Below are 22786 nucleotides of genomic sequence, written 5' to 3'. Positions count from 1 at the left end.
AGGATTTATCCCATTAAAATACTTGATTTTTAGCCAGGTGTTGGTGGCGCATGCCTTTAATCCCAGCTCTTGGGAGGCAGAGGCAGGCAGATCTCTGTGAGTTCAAGACCAGTCTGGTCTACAAGAGCTAGTTCCAGGACAGCCTCCAAAGCCACACAGAGAAACCCTGTCTCAGAAAAACAACAACAAAAAAATCTGATTTTGACTAACACCTTGTGTGTGGTGTATTTAAGCATTTTACTTTTTTTTTTTTTTTTTTTTCCTAGAAACAAGGTTTCTCTGTGTAGCTTTGGAGCCTATCCTGGCACTCGCTCTGGAGACCAGGCTGGCCTCGAACTCACAGAGAGATCCGCCTGCCTCTGCCTCCCGAGTGCTGGGATAAAGGTGTGCGCCACCAACGCCTGCCTGGCTTAGCATTTTACTTCTTTAGGCATTCGGCAACAAAGGGTTTTATTAAACCTTCCAGTAACCCAGAGCTGAGCTATTCAGGGAAGTAGCTCCAAATCTCACGGTCTTGTAACAACTGGATTTTTCTGATGTAAAGATGGCTGAATTCAGATCAAGGTGTCCCGGGATTTAGGATTTGGTCGATGACGAGCTCAAAAAGCTAGAAAACCAGCTTGGAGAGTGGAGTCTTGGAGGAACTATGAACAATCTGGAAGAATTCAGGTTGTGATGGCTGGTGGATACAAACCCCACCTGGGCAGGGCAGGTGTCACGCCCGAGGCCCAGAAAGGGGAAGGGGTTCCCCCAAGGCCACACAGTTGCTGAGAGATAAGAGAGGGAATCAGAGCTCAGGGCCTGTTGGACTGGCTTCGCTATAAAACACCACCCTGTGACGCCCTGAGGGGGAACGAACATTGAACCGGGCAACTGCTTATCTATCCCAGCGAGTGCCAGCCCCGGGTTGGGTGGTCTCAGATGATGCAGTCAGTTGGCAGTGAGGAGAGGATCCAGGACCAGGATCCTGGCAGGAAATAGGCTCTTGTGGCAGCCTGTAGGCAACTGCTCCCTCTCCTGGGTGATGTAAGTCACTCCCTGGGGTGGGAGCCACTGGGTTATTTCTGGAAGTTGGGATGAGACATATCTCCTGGCAACGGAGATGCAGCTGAGTTGCTAGTGGGGTGACAGAGGAAGGCGGATGTTGTCACTGCAAGAAGCAGGACTGGCCAGTAGCCTCAGCAGAAACCTTGAGAGCAGCACTTCCAATCACAAGACTCTATAAGTGCTCGGCTTCACAGCCCCTTGGAGGTCAGGTCAGGGTCTATTCAAACTTGTTGCCCCAGATTCTGACTTTGTGTGGGTGTCACAGGTCCTATTTGGCCTTAAAAACAGCAGCATCCCCCCCCCCCCGTTATCCCTTTTGTTTCCTGAGACAGGGTTTCTCTGTGTGGTCTTGGCTGTCCTGGAACTCGTTCTGTAGACGATGTGAGCCTCAGACTCACAGAGATGCACCTGCCTCTGCCTCCCGAGTGCTGGGCCTTCGAAGACCCTATTTCAAAAGAGAAGGGGGGGTGCTGGGGATGGGGCTCGTTGGTAGAGTGCTTGCTTGTTTAGCATGTACAAGAAGACCCTTGGGTTCAATTCCCAGCATCCAAAACCTGTCGTGGTGGCACCCACCTGTAATCCCAGCATGGAACAGGCAGGTTAGAAAAGACATCTTCAGCTTCGTCGTGAACTTGAGCAAGCAAGCTGGAGTTATCAGGTCCTGTTTTCAAAAGAAACAGAAACAAAAGACACCTGACCTTGGTCCTGAGATTTTTTGCTTCCAACCAGAAGATCCTTGAGGGCATTTTACAGATTAATCCATGCCAAAACCAAATCCCATTTGTAAGGACAGCCCTCCTCCCAAGTCCCTACACAACCCCTCCAAAGTCTCTTCAGTGTCGTGCTTCACCTAGTCAGGCTGCTTGGAAACCGTCTTAATGTCTCATTCTCTCACAGGTATCTCTTGAGCTTTCTCCATCATGCCCCAAACAATGGCTTTCCGATGCCTGTGGCTTATCAAAGACTTCTTTCATGCAGACATCTCTAGGACCCCCTTAGACACTTGGAGACATTTTACAGCTCTTCTCTGACATTCGCCCTCCAAGTGCCCCACGGAGATTAATGCAAAGACCGGCCGTCTGCTCAGGTCATACCGGCTCCGGCGGTTAAGTAATGGGTTCTGTGCTGACACACACACACACACACACACACACACACACAACACACACACACACCACACACACACACACACACACACACACACACACACACACACACACACACACACACACACACCACACACCACTCACACCACACCATTCACACACCAAACACAGACACACAGACAACACACACAGACACACACAGAGACAGACAGACACACACACACAGACACACACAGACACACAGACACACACACCAAACACACACACCACTCACACCACACACACACACACAGACACACACACCAAACACACACACAGACAGACACACACACACAGACACACACAGACACACACACCAAACACACACACAGACAGACACACACAGACACACGTGAGACTTCTTGGTCCTCCTATGCCTTGGGGCTTGACTTAAATTTTACTTTTCAACTCCGAGCAGCCGTCAGAGGGCGGCAGCCGTCCGTTTGGCTGTGCTGCACCGGAACCGCCCTCTCCAGTCGAGCGAGCGAGCGTGAAGCTTTGCAAAGTGGGCGGAAGGACCTGCGCTTTGCCTTCTGGATAACGTAGTCTGAAGGAGAGAGAGAGACGGAGACAGAGACAGAGAGAGAGAGAGGAGAGGGAGAGAGACAGAGAAGAGAGAGAGACAGAGAGAGGGAGGAGGAGGAGACAGAGAGAGGGGGGAGGAGGAGAGAGAGAGGGATTCCCAGTATCGTTTGGGATACGAGTTCAGGACATAAGTTGTCTCATTTATTATTATTATTATTATTTTTTAGTCGTGCAGCTCGTCCTCTTGGCTGTAACCACGTTGTCAGAGAGAGGGAGAGAGAGAGAGACAGGGAGAGAGAGGGAGAGAGAGAGAGGGGGAGGGAGAGGGAGGGAGAGAGAGAGGGAGTGACAGAGAGAGGAAGAGACGGAGAGAGAGAGAGGGAGAGAGAGGGGGAGAGAGAGGGGGAGAGAGACAGAGAGAGGGAGAGAGACAGAGAAAGAAGAGGGGGAGAGACAGAGAGAGAGGAGAGGGAGAGAGAGACAGAGAGAGAGAGGAGAGGGAGAGAGAGGGAGAGAGACAGAGAGACAGAGGGAGACAGAGAGAGAGTCCCCGAAAACAAGCGTTGGGACCCGCGGTCGGTCGGTCGGTCGGGCCGGGACTGTTCGTGAAACCCTTGGAGGATTCAGGGAGGAAACGTGTTTCTCTTCCCAATCTGTGGCCCTCGAGGGACTGGCTCCTTTTCCCAGCAGTGGCTGATGGGCTGAGGACCAGGGAGGAGACATTGTAACTCCTAATAGTTTCCCCCCGGGAACTCTCGTCCTTAACCTTTCACCTCCACTGCCAGCCACAGCACTCCCTTTGGACTACGTTTCCCAAGAAGCCCTGCACCTAGCTTCACAAAGAGTCAGATTCCACTGTGGACTCTTCCCAGCATGCCTCTGGCTGCTGGTCGCTCCCATCCCCTTCCTCAAAGATGAGGCTGTCTTGAACTTCATTTCCCAGAAGACACCAGGCTGGCTGAAGCACCGCGCTTAACTCTTGGTGTCGACTACATTTCCCGGAAGGAACTGCGGCGCAGCTAACTGGACAGAGAGAGCGCGATGCCCGCTCCATTTCCTATCCTACCTCTTCCAGTTACAGTATCTACTTGGGGTTTGAGGACCACCTGAGTCTTTTCCTAGCGTGCTTTACAAAACGCTCTACACCTGCAATGCGGTGAGGGCGTGGTGACGACTCCATTTCCCAGTGTGCTTCACAGATCAAGAACCGAGGGTGCACGAGTGCGGACTCAATCTCCCAGAAGGCACCCGGCACAGGAAGTCACCGACCAGCCCATGGGAGTGGATGGGTGACTGGACTCCATTTCCCAGAATGCTTCAGGGTTGGAGGCCGCTCCGGGATGGAGGGGCTAGGATTTCATTTCTGATAGCCTCTGGGGCTTGCTGTTGCATCTGTGTAATGAGCGTCTTGCCCTGAATGTGGCTTCCGAAGTATTTTAGAGTTGCCTTTGGTCAGGGTCGGGTGACATTATCCAGGACTCTACTTCCCGACGTGCAGCGCGAACCGTATTTCCCCCCCACCCCTTTTCCCTCTGTCCCCCCTCCCCGCCCCCCTCCCCCCCCGTCAGCTACTCTGAGGTCTTGAGAACTCCATTTCCCGGCGTGCTGTGCGAGTCCGAGGGTGGCGACAACGAAGCCGACGGCAGAGGGACTTCATCTCCCGGCGTGCCCCGCGGCGGGCGCTGGGCCGGAGCCGGAGCCCGAACGGCGCGGCCTGGAAGAGGCCGGAGCCCAGGGGAGGCGGCGGCAGAGGCGGCGGCGGCAGGGGCAGCCCAGGCAGCCCGAGCCCGCGGCCCTGGGCCTGCGCTCGGCGCCATGAGTGGCGGCGGGCCTTCGGGAGGCGGCCCTGGGAGCTCGGGCCGGGCGCGGACCAGCTCGTTCGCGGAGCCAGGCGGCGGAGGCGGAGGCGGTGGAGGCGGCCCCGGGGGCTCGGCCTCCGGCCCGGGAGGCAGTGGCGGCGGGAAGGCGTCAGTCGGGGCTATGGGTGGGGGCGTGGGCGCCTCGGGCTCCGGGGGTGGCCCCAGCGGCAGCGGCGGAGGCGGCAGCGCTGGCGCCGGCGCGGGCACTAGCTTCCCGCCGCCCGGAGTGAAGCTGGGCCGTGAGTACTTAGGGGCGCCCCGTGGGGTGGTGGTGGCGGCGGTGGCGGCGGCGATCGGGGTCCCCCAAGCCCGGCAAACGGCGGCGGCCAGGCTTTCTTTGGTATTTTTTTTTTATTATTATTTTTTATTTTTATTTTCTATTTTTTTTTTCTCTTTTCCCCGGGACCCAGATAGAAAGAAGCAGCTTGAGGTTCACCGTGCTGTTTCACACCGGGATCTGGGCTCTCGGGGCTCCCGGATAAAGGAGTTGGGGGGCTCCCATCCCTTGGAGTTTAGAATCAGAATTACCAGCATCCGAGAAGCAGAGGTCACAGGCCCCATTCTTCCAGTATCCAGTATCAAGGTCCCGGGTACTTGACGACGCTGCCATGCACTAGGGAACAGGATCAGAGGTCATAGTTACTTGCCAGTGGTGATCTAGGATCATTGTCCCCTAAGAGACAAGAATAAAAAAGATCACTGCCACCGTCCTATACGGAAAAGGGGGCGGGGGGGGGGCACTGGTTTCCTTTCCATCAGAAATGGGGATTTGGATGGAATGTCTCTTTTAGAAGTGCAGACTTAGGATTACTGATGTTCCCACAGAGCAGGGCCAGGCTTGAAATATAAGGCCTGACATGACCACCTTACCCATCGAAAATGTGTAGACTTGTGTCCCCAATGCTGACAGCGAGTTATCATTGCTGTTTGTAAATGACAGCAGATTGGGAATAGCAATGAGCTTCAAATCAAACAGTGTTCTTTTTAAAAAGAAAAAAATGGGGGGGGGGGCGGGGCTGGTTAGCCAAAAAATAGAATGGGGTGGCCTGGGTCACACCTACTATAAAATACGGGTTTGAAGTGGCCGTCTTTGGCTCTGGGGAAAAAAAAAAAAAAAAAAAAAGCAATGTAGGATTATTTTTCAAAATGTCATACACTGCCCCCTCCCAACTGGAATTTGTTGATAAGTTTTCGGAAGGTGACTGGGAATGGCACTAAGAATATCCCACACATCCCAATCAGTGCAGTGTTAGGTAAGAGCAACAGCAACCCCCACCCCTAGCAACAAGTGAGGGTCAGGGCACTGTCAGTTAGCCCCGTTCATTTCCGTCACTCAGGAGCAGTGGCAATGGTCCTTGATCTGCCAGGGAGGATTTAGAAGTTAGTGCCCTCAGACTGTGAGAATGGCCAGAGTTTTCTGGAAGAACGAACACCTCATAGTTTCTGCTCCTTTGAGTGGAAGATGGTACCTTGTGGTGGCCCTGCAGAAGGGGCCAAAGGCCGGGGAGCCCGGTGCGGCTGGGTTATGCACCGAGGGTGTTGATGGTCCCCCACCACCAAGTGACTTGCTGTTGTTTGCTAAAAGGAGAAAGTGGGTACTTACACATTAATGGAAATAAGTTTGCATGTCCGTGCCCTCCAATATGGGAAGCAGAATGTAGGGTTCCTTGGAGGGAGGCTCCGGGTTACTGGAGTAGCTAAGCTCCCCTCCCTGTCCTCAGGTATTGAACTCAAGGTGTGTGCCAGACAGTACTCTGTCACCAAGTAATCACTGTCCCTTCACCCACAGTGAGTTTTTTGAACAGCTTTCCCTCCCTGGGAAAGGTCAGTAGATTGTATTCCCTTTGTTCCTTAGGTGACAGCGGGAAGGTGACCACAGTGGTAGCCACTCTAGGCCAAGGCCCAGAGCGTTCCCAAGAGGTGGCTTACACTGACATCAAAGTGATTGGCAATGGCTCATTTGGAGTCGTGTACCAGGCACGGCTGGCAGAGACAAGGGAACTAGTGGCCATCAAGAAGGTTCTTCAGGACAAAAGGTTCAAGGTACCTTGAGTGGACTGGCGGTTTGGGGACTGGGAGTGACTGCTGTTTGTGTCCAGCAATAGGACTAGTATCTGGAATTTAATGTTCTTACTATTATTTATTAATGTGTGCATGTGTATGATGTATGTGTGTGCCATGATGCATATACGGAGGCCAGGCAACTGTTGGGAGTTGGTTCTCCTACCACCCTGGAATCTGGGGATTGAACCCAGGTCATCGGTCTTGCATGGCAAGCACTTCTATGGACTGATGTGTCTCACCAGCCTGAGCCCAGGATTTCAGCGGGACCTGAGCATGGGCCTCAGGAGAGAGGGAATTCCGGTGAAGTGAACTGGGGGAAATGTAAATTTCAGAAGAGCTGAGAGCTAATGTTTACTGGGCATTTCCTTGGTGTTAAGTGCTTGACAGGCAAGTTCTAATTTAATTGACCTGAAGCATCTCTGAGGGCAGGACCTGCTGCTATTCCTGCTCTATGTCAGCAGAAATGAGGCTGCATGGTAAGGGCCCCTTCGGGGGAAGGCTCTGGCCTGTAGACTCGGAAGTCCCTCTCCTCAACCACTTGGTCACATCTCTTCCAGAAGAAAAGGTCAGATAAGGCTGATGATGATGGTGGCTCTGAAGGACGTGCTCTTCCCCAGGCGTCAGCCAGTGCTCAATGTAATCGAGCCCTGACGGTGCTCATTTGAGCCCCTTGCCTTGTGCAGGGCAGGGCTGCCTCCAGAGGATAGGGTGCTCTGTGAGCTGCAGAGGCCTGGGGAACTAAGTAGCAGGAGAGAGGAGGGGGGTGCACGGAGGACTGTACCAGACCCGACGGGTAAGCGGGGCTGGGCAGTGAGGGCTCTTGGACAGGAGCAGCTCTGGGGTGTCAGTCAGACCTTGGTGGAGCTGAACTGCAGAGCTGGGGCGGATCTGAGAAGGGTTCTGATGCCCTGGGTGGGACCAGACAGTGGGAAGAGGCCCAGGCACGGAGGGGAAGGTGAGGTTGGAAGGTGCTGAGTTGTGAGTCCCCAGCACTTCCAGGGAAGGTGGCGTGTTGAGTTGTGAGTCCCCAGCACTTCCAGGGAAGGTGGCGTGTTGAGTTGTGAGTCCCCAGCACGTCCAGGGAAGGTGGTGGAGGGGGACGGGGGTCAGGGAGAAGCAGACAGCCACTGCTCTCTGCTGCTGCTGCTTTTGCCTGTGTCTGGTGTGACGTTTCCGTGGTCTGATTTCTTTAGTTTTGTAGTATGTGGGATGGAACCCAGAAGTTGTGTGTGCTGTGCGAGCGCTCTACCACTGAGCTAGCTAGATCCCTAGCATCCTTCTTTGTATTTTGACACAGAGCTGCCCCATGGTGCTCTGACTGTCCTTGAATTTGAGGTCCTCCTGCCTTAGCCTTCCAAATTGCTGAGATCTTAGACCAGCACCAGGCCTAGCTTCAGTAAATTCTTCAAGAGATGCGGAGGGTGGGCTTTATGAAGAAACTAACTGACCTTTACATGTCAGCAGTAGTTAGAGAACTTCTAAAAAGCAGCTTGAAGTAAACACACTGGTGGCCCAGGACTAACTGGCCCATAGGCTGTAGCTTGTGTGTGAGGGGAAGGGGCCAGAGGTTGAAGTGAAGAACTAATTTTCTTCTCCCTGCCCCAGGCCTTGCAGCCTTGAGTTTGGGGCACAAGGGACAGCTGCCTGCTTTCTTAGCAGAGATAGATGGAGGGTGAGGTGACGGTGCTGGGCGGGGGAGGCGGGATTGTGTGTATTGAGACTCCTTTTGCCCTGCAGAACCGAGAGCTGCAGATTATGCGTAAGCTGGACCACTGCAATATCGTGAGGCTGCGGTACTTTTTCTACTCCAGTGGCGAGAAGGTGAGATGCTGGAATCTGAGGGGTAGGGGTGTAGCCACACTCGGATGCTATCCATCTTCCCGCCCTCTTTCCCACGAGGTCCTTCTGCTCCTCACTGGTCTCTGCACACCTTCCCTCTTAGCTTACAAGGTCTCTTCTCCCCTTTGCCCTCCAGAAAGATGAGCTGTATTTAAACCTGGTGCTGGAGTATGTGCCCGAGACGGTGTACCGGGTGGCCCGGCACTTTACCAAGGCCAAGCTGATTATCCCTATCATCTATGTCAAGGTATGTAGGCAGGCTGCTGGAGCACAGGCCCACAAAAGCAGGGGCCCTGGGGCTACCTGTGTCTAAGGTTTCCTTCATCTTTGAATTTAGGTTGGTCTCTGGAGGCCTATGTTCCCTGTCTTCAGCCTTGTAGCTTGCAGATGGGTTTGGCTAAGTCCAGGGAGGGCCAAGGCAAGGGCTTGCCAAGGAGGTGGCAAAGGGGTTGGGGTTAGGTGGGAAAGCTAGAGTGGCAGGAAGGTGTGCCCACACAGAAGAGCCAGGCAGGCTCTCCCCAGATCGCCTGTGGGTCTGTTGGTGGCTTCAGCACCTTGTGCCCTGATAAGCTGTTGCTAATGTGGGCTGTGCCTGTGGCTGCCTGCTGCTGCTGCTGGGCCATCCACACTGGGAGGACAGTTCGGCAGTTGCGAGCTGTACTATGGCTGCTTCTATGCTCAGCCAGTGCTGAGCAGTTCCAGAGGCACAGCTGACTGAAGGCCAGGCCTTGCCCATGGAGAGCTGGGCATGGTGGTACACACCTTGTGTCCCAGCACTCAGGAGGCAGAGGCAGAGGCAGGAGGATCTCTGACTTTAAGACCATCCTGGTCTACATAGTATGCTCCAGGACAGCCAGGGCTACATAGAAAGACTGTCTTTAAAAGAAAATAGCTGTTTGATGAGGTTATAGGCTCCGTCACAGAAAATGACAAAGCTGAGGAGCTGCTGCTAAGGCAGAGGACCACAGGGAGCTCTGGAAACTGAACGCCCCTTCCCTGCCTGGCTTGGGGTTGAGAGCCATGAAGGAAGATTGGGAAGGGAGTGGTGTGAGCAGGGGGTCCCAGAAACAGCCCTGTGTGTCAAGGGGTCAATTGGTTAGTATATATTAGGCATTGCCCTAGGCCTAGGAGACGCAAGAGAAAGCAAAGCCGAAGGCCCTGGCTGCACATAGTGGTGCATGCCTGTAGTACAGCACTGGGGAGGCCGAGGCAGGAGGATTTCAAGTTCAAGGCCAGCTTGAAATCTAGTGTGTAACTCTGGGTCAAAAGAAAAAATTCCCAGAAAGGTTCCATGGGTAAAGGTGCTTGCTGCAAGCTTGAGGACCAGTCACTGGGACCCACACGATGAAAGGGAAGAACCGACACCGGCAAGGTGTCCTCTGGTTGCCTGTTATCTGGGTGCATGTGTAACCCCCTCCCCCAGAAGCAGGCATGTATACACAATCAAAGTGTAATCCAAACTATAACAAATCAAAACTAAAAACCCTGCTTAGGTTCTAGTCAGTGGGCGTAAGGGAGGCAGGAAGTGAAGCTGGAGAAGAGCTGCCAGCAGGAGGCCGAGGCCCTCCAGAGCTCGTGGTTTTGGTGAGAGGGGAAGCGGAGTGCCTGGCCCACACCCTGTGTTATGGCAAGATCTTCTGGTGCTACTCCTCAGGCTCGTGCGGGAGGTGACTGGGGCAGTAGTTCTCCATGTGAGGGCCAGGCCTAGTCTCGGTGTGCCATCCTCAAGCTTCAGAATCAGAAATTGGGAATGGGGCCCTCTGGCCTATTCCCATGCGTCCAAGTGCTTGTGGCAGGCATAAAGTTTGAGAACCAGGTTTCAGACTGAGGCGATGGGAAGGTCAGCAGTGTCTGTGTGGGAAGCGGTGGGCAGGGGCAGCGGTGAGCTGTGCTCTGCCCATCTTAGGTGTACATGTACCAGCTCTTCCGGAGCCTGGCCTACATCCACTCCCAAGGTGTGTGTCACCGTGACATCAAGCCCCAGAATCTGCTTGTGGACCCCGACACTGCCGTCCTCAAGCTCTGCGATTTCGGCAGGTAGGTCTGAGCCTGTAGGGCACCTAAAGAGCTGAGAGCCTCAGCCTTGGGTTCATGCTGACCCTGCCTGTCTTTTCCCACAGTGCAAAGCAGTTGGTTCGGGGGGAGCCCAATGTTTCCTACATCTGTTCTCGGTACTACCGTGCCCCAGAGCTCATCTTCGGAGCCACAGATTACACCTCATCCATCGGTCAGTTAGGGATGGATGGGACGGGGACTGGGGAGGGGCAGGCTTGGTGACTAAAGCTTACTGTCTGCTCCTACCACGGTCCTCACAGGATGAGGAGGCTGGCTGCCATGCAGCTACCTGCTGGGGGCTCAACAGCTGGCCAGAGCAGGGCTGAGGCTTCAAGACCAACCTGACTCTATCTAGAGCCCACCTGTACTCTAGAGCCTCCCAGTCAGCAGCTCTGTTAGAGGGGAGGGGAATAGCCTGCTCCCAGGGCCTGTCTCTCTCTTCCTGTGGGAAGGCTGAAATGAGAACATGTATGTGAAAGGTTAGAGGAGGGTGTCAGTCTGAGGAGGGGCTGGTGTGGTCCTTAGATCTGAGCTACCACAGAGTAGGGAAGGGGTGAGCAGGCCAGGCCGTAGTTCTTCCATGGGCAGGACAGGCTAGGGGGTGAAATAGCCAGTCTAGAATTGAAGCTTTCTTGTGACCCAGGGCATGCAGGTACCAGTTGGCAGGGTCAGGCCTTGTGTTGGCCTAGCTCTCAAGCTGAGAAGGGTTCAAAGGGTTTGTTGGGGTCACTCACAGAGGGCATGGGGCACAGCTGAGCCGGGTGGACCTGGAGGTTCAGGGTCAGGCTTGTGTTCCCACACTGCGTGTGGTCCTGGGCCAGCACTTGAGGAGATAGCCGTGGGGAGCAAGTGTGCAAAGGAGTAGGCTTGGTGGCTTTGGCTGCCTAGTGTTGACTCTACCCTTCTCCTTCAGATGTGTGGTCAGCTGGCTGTGTGCTGGCTGAGCTGCTTCTCGGCCAGCCCATCTTCCCTGGGGACAGTGGTGTGGACCAGCTTGTGGAGATCATCAAGGTGAAGACAGGAGCGAGGGCAGGGAGGGCAGGGGCGAGGCCAGGGAGGGCAGGGGTGGGCACGAGGAAAGGGCCCTGTCTCAGACCCTACTCTTCCTTCACAGGTACTAGGAACACCAACCCGGGAACAGATCCGAGAGATGAACCCCAACTACACAGAGTTCAAGTTCCCACAGATCAAAGCTCATCCCTGGACAAAGGTAGGGCAGAAGATTTACACTTCATGGCTGAAGGGGTCGGTCCCCTTGGAGGTCAGCTTCTCTGGGGACCTGGCTGGAGACATAGCTCAGTGGTTAAGAGCATTTGTTACTTGTTACCTGTGGGTTCTATTCCAAGCACCCACATGGTGGCTCACAATGACCTGTAAGCCCAGTTCCAGGGGATCCCTGTAGGCACACATGTGGCTAACCCATATGCAGGCACAGCATTCATGAAGTAAAAACAGATCCAAAACTAAAAATAAGTTATGGCTGTGGGGGTGGGTTTCTAAAGTTATCCAGGAGTCAGGCAACACCACTTTGAGATTGTGAAGTTTATAGAATTTTAAAAGTTGAGAACCCGTAGGTAAATACAAGATCCCCCCTTTATGTAGTGGCAAGGAAACTGAGCTCGCCGCCTGGGTCAGTGCTTATGCCTGTTTCCTTATTGGGGAGGTGGGTGTCAGGGAGGCACGCCACAGCACCCACACGCGTAACTTCCCCCACAGGTGTTCAAATCCCGGACGCCACCTGAGGCCATTGCGCTGTGCTCGAGCCTGCTGGAGTACACTCCGTCCTCAAGGCTCTCCCCCCTGGAGGCCTGTGCGCACAGCTTCTTCGATGAACTGCGGTGTCTCGGAACCCAGCTCCCCAACAACCGCCCGCTTCCCCCCCTCTTCAACTTCAGCCCTGGTGGTGAGAGCAGCTTGGGGCCTGTGGAGCTGTTGGGGGACTTGGGGACACAGGACTGGGGAGCTGAGAGGGTACAGGGCAGCCCTGGGCTTAGCCAGATGTCTCCACACGGTGGCTGGATGCTAGGCCTTTTCCAGTGCTGATCCTAAGAGTCCTGCGGCTCAGGTCTCTGCCACCCAGCATTACCAGCAACTGGGTCCCTGTCCGGTGCTCCATCCTAACCCTAACTGGCTTTCCACATGCCCTGCCTCTCCCTAATCGGGCATGTCCATTCCTGTGTCTAGAACTCTCCATCCAACCGTCTCTCAATGCCATTCTCATCCCTCCTCACTTGAGGTCCCCAGCAGGCCCTACTACCCTCACCTCGTCCTCACAAGGTAAGTTGAGTTAAAGCAGTGCATATGAATGGGGGCCGTCCTTGGCTTCTGGTTTTCTACAGGTTTTCGGTTGACATTTGGTGGCACAGAGTATGTCAGCAGCCAGCTTTACAGGGCAGCACTGTCCACATTGGTGTTTCAACGCCAACCACAAGACCAAACATTTCTTGGTCTGAACAAATAGAAAGTTGCCCGCATTTAAAGATTGGGCCATTTTGGGTAAAAATCCAAATTTCTTGTTTCTTTGGGGAAGAAAGTCAGACTTGGTAGCTGTGGGTCTGCCTGTCTGCAGATGGAGCTCTGTCCAGTTGCCCCTTCTTCCAGGGAGCCTGGCTCCCTAATGGGAGCCACTTTAGTATTAAGCTGGCCCTTTGGCATCTGAGTTTGTAGCCCTGAACCTGAAGTGCCAGCTGTCAGCTTCTTGCACAGTCTCATGGCGTGGGGGCAGGGATGATGGGAAGGCTAACTGTCCACTCCTCCCTCCCTCCTTCCTTCCTCCAGCTTTAACTGAGACTCAGAGCGGCCCAGACTGGCAGGCGCCTGATGCCACACCTACCCTGGCTAACTCTTCTTGAGGGCCCCACCGACCACCCCTCCACATCCATCTGGGAACTCCCAAGTGGGGCTGGGAAGGGGGCCATAGCCCATCAAGCTCCTGCCCTGGCTGGGTCCCTATACGAGAGGGCAGAGGGAAATGAACTCCTATCCCCAACATCTAGCCCCTCCCTCACCAGCCTCACCTTTGTGGTGGGCTTTTTAAAGAGGATTTTGACTGGTTATGGGGAGGGAAGAGAAGGAAGGACAGGGGGTTTGGGGTAAGAGGACCTTCTACCCCCTTGGTCCCCTCCCCTCCCCCAGGCTACCACTCCTTCCCCCCTCCCGTGTCCCTTGTAAATAGAACCAGCCCGGCCCACCTCCTCTCCCCTTCCCTGGCCCTTTGGGTGTAAATAGATTGTTATAATTTTTTTCTTAAAGAAAAACGTCGATTCACACCATCCAACCTACCCCCACCTCAGCTGTACCCCCTCTCTTGTCCTCTGCTCCCAAGGCTCCTACCCTCTCCCCATCCTGGAAGGAAGGAGTAGGGAAGAGCCCCTGGTGTCTTAGTTTCCACAGTAAGGTTTGCCTGTGTACAGACCTCCGTTCAATAAATTATTGGCATGAAACCCTTCTTCCTGTCTGGCTGCCTATTTCCAGAGGTGAGGGGGTTCAGGGTTTATTATGAGTTGTACCTCAGGCAGGGAACACTGAGGACCGAAACCCCTAAACTACTAGTGCTCACCCACCACAGATGTGGAGCCTGTCCATGGGCGGGTGACACAAAGCATGTGCTCCAGCTTGGGGAAGGGTGAGTGTCCTGAGTGACGGATTCAGAGTGATTTAAACCCACTCTGAACTTGAGACAGAGTCAGAACCTGAACAAGGGGTGTCTGCTGCAGGGTCCTAAGTCTGCCTGGAACTGGAGATGATTTTGCCTTAGGCTCCCAAATGCAGGGATTGCAGGCTGTGCCACCTTGTCTGGCTCTTTCCCCTGACTTTTAAAATATGCTGGAGCCAGATGGTGGGGACCATGGGCAGAGGAAATGGTATCTCCGTGTGGTGCCAAGCAGTGAGTGGGTAGGAGGCTCCAGCAAAGGGGGGGTGGGCAACTTTGGGTCCTCCTGATGGATTCTACTGGTGCCCAGAAAGGAATTTTGGAACACATCCTTGAAGGATTCTAAGATTCTGGGCTCTGTTAGATGCTTCCATCAGTACCTGTCTGCCCTGCAGGACAGATCTTACCCTTTTGCTCAAACCATTAACAAAGTAGGGTGAGAATGGCTGGTTTGGGTTAAGGGATGGACCTGCTGGTTGACTATGTCATAGAGCTTGTCTTACCCAGCTGACCCTAAAGTCTCTACTCAATTCTGCTCGTCCTCTCTTGGACCACTGCCAGCCTCCCATTCTCCTTGCTGTGATCCAGGGGGGCCCTGCCTCACTGGTCTCCTGTCCTTACCTATGTCTGCTTAGGGAGCGGAAGGACACCCTATGGAAAACAGAATCCCTTCCTGTTTCCAAGGCCCCCTCAAATCCCAAATGCTTTGTGACATTCTCTAAGAAGAATAAATCCCCTGAAATCAGCTGCTGTTTGGGTTTCAGGTCTTACTCAGAACAATACAAATGGATCTAAGGACTGCATTCAAATCTCACCATACCTCTTCCCAGCTTGAGGCTGGGGCAATTCTCTGCCCTCTTTCCTTACATGTACAAGGGGGATGATACGCAGCTCCATCTCAGGCCTGATGGGCAATGCTAAGTGTCCTGCCTGAGACTAGGTGTTCACTGCAGTTATACCTGGATGGCCTGTCTGAAATGTTCTCTTCCACTGCAGATTCCTGCTTTTACTTGAGGAACTGGCGCCACTCCTGATCACTTCCCATGGAGGCTTGCTCCCTGTTCTCAGGCCCCACTGTCCCTACACTTCCCCATCACAGCCCAGGGACCCTCAGGCCTCACTGGCCTTTGGCCCATAGCACCATGGCCCATACGAGGGAAGCCGTGGACACATAGGCTGAATGAACCCGCGGCAGCACCCAGGCAAGTTGTCTGGGCGCCAGTCTTGCTCCTGCTAGACTGAGCATGCCTGAGTCCAGAGCTGTGTCTGGTTCATTCCTGGCTCTTCAGCATCACTGAGTACTGGGGGTACCTACAGATTTCTTTTCATACTGTCAGAACTGAGAAGCGGCAAGCCCAGAGAAGCTATGTGCCTTCCTGTACCCAGCAGAGCTAAGTCCTAGGCACCCAAAATCCAGGGGGATGGGGGGTTAGGGATACAAGCAGCCGATCTGAAGAGGTATACGAGAGTGTCTGGCACAGGCCTGGCATCGGATGGTGCTCATAAAGGTTACCTGATGTTGCTGAGCACTGGGTGGTACTGTACAAAGAGCCTTGGCAAACCCCCTTCTACAGTGCAGCAGCAGGGGGTGACACAGATCATCGCTTCAGAGCGTCACTTTCACCTTGGGCAGAGAAAGGTGACGGGAGAAACCTGGCAGAGCTGTCCTTGTTCTGAGGAGTCAGCAGTTAGAAGAGGCCAGCAGGGGGGATCCTGAAATGTGGATGCCAGATTAGCTCACCACGGGGTCCTCTTCTCCTCTGAGGTGTCTATACGCAATCTTGTGACCGAACCCTTTGATCACTGCTCTTGTACACTGTCACACAAAGGCCGCGTCCAGCTGCAACAATCCACTCGCTTCGCTGGCGCCCAGGGCTGCCTGGCAGAGCTGCAGTGTGTCCTCCAGTGCCAGCGGCTGGGATGTCTCAATGATGGCGATGGTCTCCCCAAGCTCTGTGCACATAATAGTCTGCTGAGGCTCAGGGGGTGGGGGAGGGACTGGAGAGGGCGATCTGGGGGGCTGTAGTGTCAAAGCCCTGGCCCGGGCGTGGACCCGCTGATGCAGTCGGAGGCCTGCCATGGCACGAAACCAGCGGCCGCAGGTTCCGCAGTAGTAGGGACTCTTGTTATAGAGACCAGTGATGGGAAGGCGAGGGGCGCGCGCAAAGGCCACTGGCCGTAGGTGGAGCCGCCTGTGCTGCTGCAGGTTGGAGCTCTGTGTGAAGCGCTTGCCACAGTCCAGACACTGGTAGGGGCGCACGCCTGTGTGGGTCAGCTGGTGGCGGCTGAGGTTGGCTAAAGAAGCAAAGGTCTTGCCACAGGAGTGGCACTGGAAGGGCCTCTCGCCTGTGTGTGTCCGCAGGTGGTTACGCACATGGACCAGCTTCTTGAAGCCCTTGCCACAAACCCCGCACCTGTGCCGGCGCTCGGGGGGGCCGTGCACGGCACGTCGGTGCCTGGAAAGTCGCGATGCTGAGGCAAAGGACTTGGGGCACTGTGGACAGGGCAGCTGGGCAGGCGGGGGTGGCGGTGGGGGCGTGGGCTCCGCCGGAGCCGGGGACACAGCTGCTACCCTGGTGGGGGTTCCACTTTTGCCAGTGTGAGTTCGCCGGTGATAGAGGAACTTGGTCATGTTGCTGAAGGTCTTACCACAGCGGCAGCGGTGCAATGGGTTGGCAGTGTGGGCTCGCCGATGGGCCACCAGTGTGAGCTCAGTGCCAAAGCCACGGCCACAGTCCACACAGAGGTAGCGGGCTTCCCCGCGGTGTAGCCGCTGGTGCTGCTCCAGAGAGGCCGCCTTCTTGAAGACCTTGGAGCAGGCAGTACACTCGTGGGTACCACCCACGTGGGCCCGGCCATGAGCCATCAGCCGGTTGGCAGAGCTAAAGCTGCGCTGACACTGGCTGCAGTGGAAGGTGTGGGTGGCAGACGCCGGGCCCAGAGATGCCCGGCGGTGTCGGCGGCGTGCCCCTGAAGAGGCGCAGTGCTGGGAGCAATCCCCACAGCCCTGGGCTGGGGGAGCTGTGGACTTCTCACCCCCGGTGTCATCAGCCGGGAGCTCTGCAGCTGTTGCCTCCTCCTCCTCCGTGTCTTCATCTTCCTCCTCCTCTTCCTCCTCCTCCTCCTCTAACCCATTGCGCTCCTCTTTCTCCAGGGAGTCAAAGTGGGTACCCTGATGCTCCAAGAACTCTTCCGGGGTGGCACAGAGGGTGGAACACTCAGGACACTCATAGGGCTCCATCTTGACTTCTGGTGGTGTTGGGGGCGGCAAAGGAGGGGGCACGGGTGGCTCGTCTGCTGCACTGGGACAGTGCTGAGTCTTTCGATGAGCCACCCAAAGCTGGGGTGACGGGAAGAGCTCCTGGCAGTCCTCACACTGGTACTGGATCTCGCTTGCAGCCTCCTGCAGGTGGGCATCCTGGTGTGCCAGGAGCTCACTGGGGGAGAGGATGAGCTGACTGCATTCCCCACACTGGAAAGGGCCCTCCCCAGTGCCAGGCACTAGCTCAGGCTCCAGGCCCAAGTCCTCTGACAAGGTGGGCAGGTGCTGCTCCTGGTGAGAGAGGACTTCTTCCAGGGTGTTGTAGAGGCTGCCGCACTCTGAGCACATGAACTGGTGGTGTTGGAAGAAGAGGGACGAGGCAAGCGCCTCCCCGGGGGTCATCTCAGTCACTGCTGTTGCTATCTCTGCCAGCTCTCCTGGCATGGGGGTTGACATTGCCACTGCTCCTGGTGACTGTCTTGGCATCTCAGCCGCCTCTGCCACCATCTCTGCCATTCTGGGGGGAGGAAGCCAGTGCCTGGAGAGAGAGGGGCAGGAGCCAGTGTTAACGCTAGGAGCCCAAGGGGAGTGGGGTGTCTGGGGAGTTCCTGGCTCATTCCATTACTCACCAGTCAGTCTGTCAAGTCTTACTTCAATGTTTATACCTCGGCCTATCACAGCCACTACAGTCAGGTATCTGCAAGACAGGGTGGGTACTCTGGAGCCTGGCCTCTGATGCTGCCCCTGCCCCAGAGGCCCCTGCCCCAGAGGCCCAGAGACAGCCTCTCTCTCCCTCCCTCCCTCTCCCTCTGATCTCTCAACCTTTGCCTACGAGGTTTCCTCTTGGTGTAACACCTTTCTCTAGTCCACTCACTAGCAAAGCACTTAAGAGAAGAATGGACATCAAACCTCCCTCAGCTTCAATCTGAGCTCCCTCCTCTCCCCCCCTTTTTTTTTGGGGGGGGGAGACAGGGTTTCTCTGTAGCTTTGGAGCCTATCCTGGCACTCGCTCTGGAGACCAGGCTGGCCCCGAACTCACAGAGATCCCCTTGCCTCTGCCTCCCGAGTGCTGGGATTAAAGGCGTGCGCCACCACTGCCTGGCTCTTGAGCTCTCCCTTTTACTAGCTCTCTCTTGAGACAGCTTTCTCACCTGTAAAATGAATTAAAAGTTGGACCGACCACAAGACTAAGGTACTTCATTAACAAAAGTCAGCACCTGGGTTTGTATGCAACCCAGGCTGGCCTCAAACTCGATATGCCATAGAGGATAGCTTTGAAATAACCCTCCTGCCTCAGCCTCCTGGGATCACAGGTGTAGACTTAGCACCTGGGATTTAAAACTCTCAAATCTGGACGGGCACGCCTTTAATACCAGTGCTCGGGAGGCAGAGGCAGACGGATCTCTGTGAGTTCGAGGCCAGCCTGGACTACAGGGCGAGTTCCAATACAGCCAAGGCCACACAAAGAAACCCTGTTCCCTCTCCCCAAAACAACCAAAAAACAAAAACAAACAAAACCTCTCAAATCTTCCATTCCATGTTGTACCTGCTCTGCTCTTTGTCTGCAGAGGTCAACACCTGGGTTTGTATGCAACCCCTTCCACACAAAAGGAGCTCACAGTCCATTCCACGAACCCACCTTAGACCTAGCAACTAGCCTTCTGATTCAACCCCAACCCCATCTTTTTTTTTTAAATTTTTTTTTAAAAATTTGTTTATTGTGTATACAACATTCTGCTCCCATGTCTATCTGCACACCAGAAGAGGGCACCAGATCTCATAACGGATGGTTGTGAGCCATCATGTGGTTGCTGGGAATTGAACTCAGGACCTCTGGAAGAGCAGCCAGTGCTGTTAACCTCTGAGCCATCTCTCCAGCCCCCAACCCCATCTTTTTAAGGACATTTTATTTTATTATACTTATTAGGTGAGGGCACATGCATGGATGACAACTTGCTGGATTTGGCTTTCCTTCTATCACGAAGGTTCAGGGATCAAACTCAGGTCATTAGCTTAGTGCCAACTGCCTTTACTCACTAAGCCATCTTTAGCCCCGGCACACACCATTTTTTCTGCTTATGTTACTGTGTGCCTGTATGCATGAGTACATGTCACCGCATACATGTGGAGGTCAGAGGGCAACTTTGTGGAGTTCACTCTCTCCTCCCACGTTTATGTGGGTTCCGAGGATTGCACTTGGGTCATCAGGGTTGCGTGGTCCTTTACCCGCTGGGCCATCTTTCCAGTCCCTGGTTTCGGTTTTGATTTTGAAACGGGCTTATTATATGTACCTATGCTGGCCTTGACCTTAGTATGCTCCCAGCCAAGTCTGGTTCTCAGTCTTGATTCCTCTGCCTCCCAAGTACCAATGGCCATCTTCTTTACCTCTTCATTTCTTTTGATGGCAGAAGCAGGTAGACTTTAGCTTGTAGCCCTGGCACAGAAGCTGCTCAGGGACTGATCCCAGAGGGCAGGAATCTTAGCTCCTTCATCACTGGGGCGCTTCCAGTGCCCAGGAAGGCACATGGTCTCAGTACGCAGCACACAGTAGGTACACAGAACTATTCTGTGACTAGTCAGGCCTGGTGGCCCACACCTTTAATCTCAGCACTCGGGAGGCAGAGGCAGGCAGGCAGATCTTTTCTGTGAGTTCCAGACCAGCCTGGTCTACAGAGCAAGTTCCAAGACAGGCTCCAAAGCTACACAGAGAAACCTTGTCTCAAAACACAAAACAAAACAAAAAGTATTCAGTGACTGAATAAGGCTCCCTATAGGAAGTGAGACTATGGGACTTTCATTATCCCCGTGCAGACTACACTTTTACCAGTTCAATTCTTCCGTTCTGTGCATTTCTGTAACACACAGCCCAGCACAAAGGACCTGTTTTTAGCTGACGCCCAATAAATGTCCCATGAAGAAATGATTTCCTAAATGTTCAGGAGCTAAACTTCATCCACCAATTCCAAATCCCTTGTTAAGAAGGTTTTGTTTGAGCCTGGCGTTGGTGGCGCACGCCTTTGATCTCAGCACTGGGGAGGCAGAGGCAGGCGCTGTGAGTTCAAGCCCTGCCTGGTCTCCAGAGCCAGTGCCAGGACAGGCTCCAAAGCTACACAGAGAAACCCTGTCTCGAAAAAAAAAAAAAGAGAGAGAGAGAGAGAGAGAGAGAGAGAGAGAGAGAGAGAGAGAGAGAGGTTTTGTTTGGTGACATCTAGCCCTGGCTAGTCTAGAACTCACTAAGTAGAGCAGGCCGGCCTCAAACTCATGGAAATCTACCTACTTATACCTCTCCAGGGCTGGCTCCAAAATTCCATAATGGATTTTCCTAGCTACAGTCAAACGGGTCCAGGGTGGGGGGGGTGGGGGTGGTGGCAGAAGGTGGAAGGGGTTGCCTTCTGCCTTGAGGACATCTGCACTGCTTCTGCACCAGGTCGCCAGTCAGTTCAGAACATGCTGCTTGGCTTGCACCAGGAAAGGAGTGGACAGACAAACTGTACAAAGTATGGCTGAGCCAATCCACCGAGTGCTCACTGAACAACTAACTAACAGAACCCTTCCAAAAACAACAACAGGGATTACCCCTACACTGTGTCAGGGGTCCGTAGCACACACACAGACACACACACTCACACACACACTTTCTTGACCCCCCCCCCAATGCTACACTGTTCAGGGGTCCGGTAGGTGGCATTCAGCTTAACCCTCTCTGCGAGCACACACACACACACTCACACACAGAGAAAGCACACACTCACACACACTCACACTCACTCATACACACACACACACTCTCTCTCTCTCTCTCTCTCTCTCTCTCTCTCTCTCTCTCTCACACACACACACACTTTCTCGAACCCCCAATCCTACACTGTGTCAGGGGTCCGGTGGGTGGCATTCAGCTTAATCCTCTCCACACACACACACACACTCACACACACAGAGAGACAGCACACACACACACTCACACACACTCACACACACAGAGAGACAGCACACTCACACACACTCACACAGAGACAGCACACTCACACACACACACACACACACTCACACACACACAGAGAGACAGCACACTCACACACTCACACACACTCACAGAGACAGCACACTCACACACTCACACACACTCACACAGAGACAGCACACTCACACACACTCAGAGACAGCACACTCACACACTCACACACACTCACACAGAGACAGCACACTCACACACACTCACACAGAGACAGCACACTCACACACTCACACAGAGACAGCACACTCACACACACAGAGAGACAGCACACACACACACTCACACACACTCACACAGAGACAGCACACTCACACACACTCACACAGAGACAGCACACTCACACACTCACACAGAGACAGCACACTCACACACACTCACACAGAGACAGCACACTCACACACACTCACACAGAGACAGCACACTCACACACACTCACACAGAGACAGCACACTCACACACTCACACACACTCACACAGAGACAGCACACACACACACTCTCACACACACACTCACTCACACTCACACACACACACATCTGTCCGAGCACCCCCACCCGCGGCCGGAAAGTTCAACTTTCCCGCTACACTGCCTTTTTCTTTCTTTCTTTTTTTTTTAACCACACTGCTCTGCTCGGGGGCCCCCTGCAGGGGTGGCGGGGTGTGCGAGCCAGCGAGCGAGCGAGCGGGCGGGCGAGCCCGGGCCGGGTCCCGCACACACCGCGGGGCTCCGCCGTCGGGCATCCCGCGCTCGCTCCTCCGGCCCTCGGCGCAGGCCCCGGGGCTCCCCGGACCCTCGGTGTGCCCTTCCTCCTGCTCCCGCCGCTGCCCGCCCGCGCCCGGCGCTCTCCTCCCGCGCCCGCCCGCCGCCCCGCCCGCCCCGCGGCGCCCTCACCCACCGCTCTCACCTCCGAGCAACCCCCGCCGCTCTTGACACCGACCCTCCGCACCCGGCGTGCGGGACCCCTCACTATCCACGCCTCCCATTGGGCGGCGCTCCCGGCAGAGGCAGCCAATCGGAGCGGGCAGCGCGGCCTCGCGCATGCGCGCCGGCGCCCGGGCGGGGCTTGCAGAGTTTCCTCCACGCAGACACAGGGGCGGGGGCCGGTGGGCGGGGCCGGGCCCCGGGGGAGGCGCCTGCGCAGTCCTCCCCGGGAGGGCCGCTCCTGGCCTGCGCTTCGGCCATCGAGCGAGCGGAGCAGGCGAGTGGGCATCCTGGAGGGATGGAGGGATGGAGGGAGGGAGGGGTGAGCCGGACCCCGCGAGACTTTGACAGGCGTAGCTTGCAAAGCCGCACGCACTTGCAGCACTCTTCCCGGGCCCGCC

General features: G+C 54.9%; 2 protein-coding genes and 1 long non-coding RNA gene across 5 annotated transcripts; 1 reads left to right on the top strand and 2 right to left on the bottom strand.

Annotated features, from left to right (window-relative positions):
- Positions 1 to 1433: 1433 nt before the first annotated feature.
- Positions 1434 to 2221, bottom strand: LOC113837225. Its single transcript, XR_003487890.2, has 3 exons — positions 1898 to 2221; positions 1621 to 1708; positions 1434 to 1492 (listed from the first exon to the last, which is right to left on the bottom strand). It is a non-coding gene; the product is annotated as an uncharacterized LOC113837225 (long non-coding RNA).
- A 2201-nt stretch (positions 2222 to 4422) lies between these two features.
- On the top strand, positions 4423 to 13982 carry Gsk3a (glycogen synthase kinase 3 alpha). 2 transcript variants are annotated; one of them, XM_035449298.1, is made up of 12 exons: positions 4423 to 4815; positions 4987 to 5166; positions 6432 to 6619; positions 8378 to 8461; positions 8616 to 8726; positions 10386 to 10516; positions 10600 to 10706; positions 11448 to 11545; positions 11649 to 11744; positions 12251 to 12437; positions 12719 to 12811; positions 13313 to 13982. In XM_035449298.1, exons 1-12 carry the CDS (start codon positions 4533 to 4535, stop codon positions 13384 to 13386), a joined length of 1632 nt encoding a protein of 543 aa, XP_035305189.1. In that variant the 5' UTR covers positions 4423 to 4532; the 3' UTR covers positions 13387 to 13982. The 2 variants fall into 2 exon arrangements, with proteins under 2 accessions (XP_035305189.1, XP_027286141.1); XM_027430340.2 differs by lacking the exon at positions 4987 to 5166 and having other exon boundaries at positions 4429 to 4815.
- Positions 12059 to 22503, bottom strand: LOC113837192 (zinc finger protein 526). Of its 2 annotated transcripts, XM_027430338.2 has the most exons (3): positions 22369 to 22487; positions 18078 to 18145; positions 12059 to 17986 (listed from the first exon to the last, which is right to left on the bottom strand). In XM_027430338.2, the coding sequence occupies exon 3, from the start codon at positions 17962 to 17964 to the stop codon at positions 16006 to 16008; it is 1959 nt and encodes a 652-aa protein (XP_027286139.1). In that variant the 5' UTR covers positions 17965 to 17986; positions 18078 to 18145; positions 22369 to 22487; the 3' UTR covers positions 12059 to 16005. The 2 variants fall into 2 exon arrangements, with proteins under 2 accessions (XP_027286139.1, XP_027286140.1); XM_027430339.2 differs by lacking the exon at positions 18078 to 18145 and having other exon boundaries at positions 22369 to 22503.
- Between the last annotated feature and the right edge of the window lie 283 nt (positions 22504 to 22786).

The sequence above is a fragment of the Cricetulus griseus genome, chromosome 9, assembly GCF_003668045.3.
Source record: "Cricetulus griseus strain 17A/GY chromosome 9, alternate assembly CriGri-PICRH-1.0, whole genome shotgun sequence".
Lineage (NCBI taxonomy): Eukaryota > Metazoa > Chordata > Mammalia > Rodentia > Cricetidae > Cricetulus > Cricetulus griseus.
This window is presented reverse-complemented; position numbering and strand designations above follow the sequence as displayed.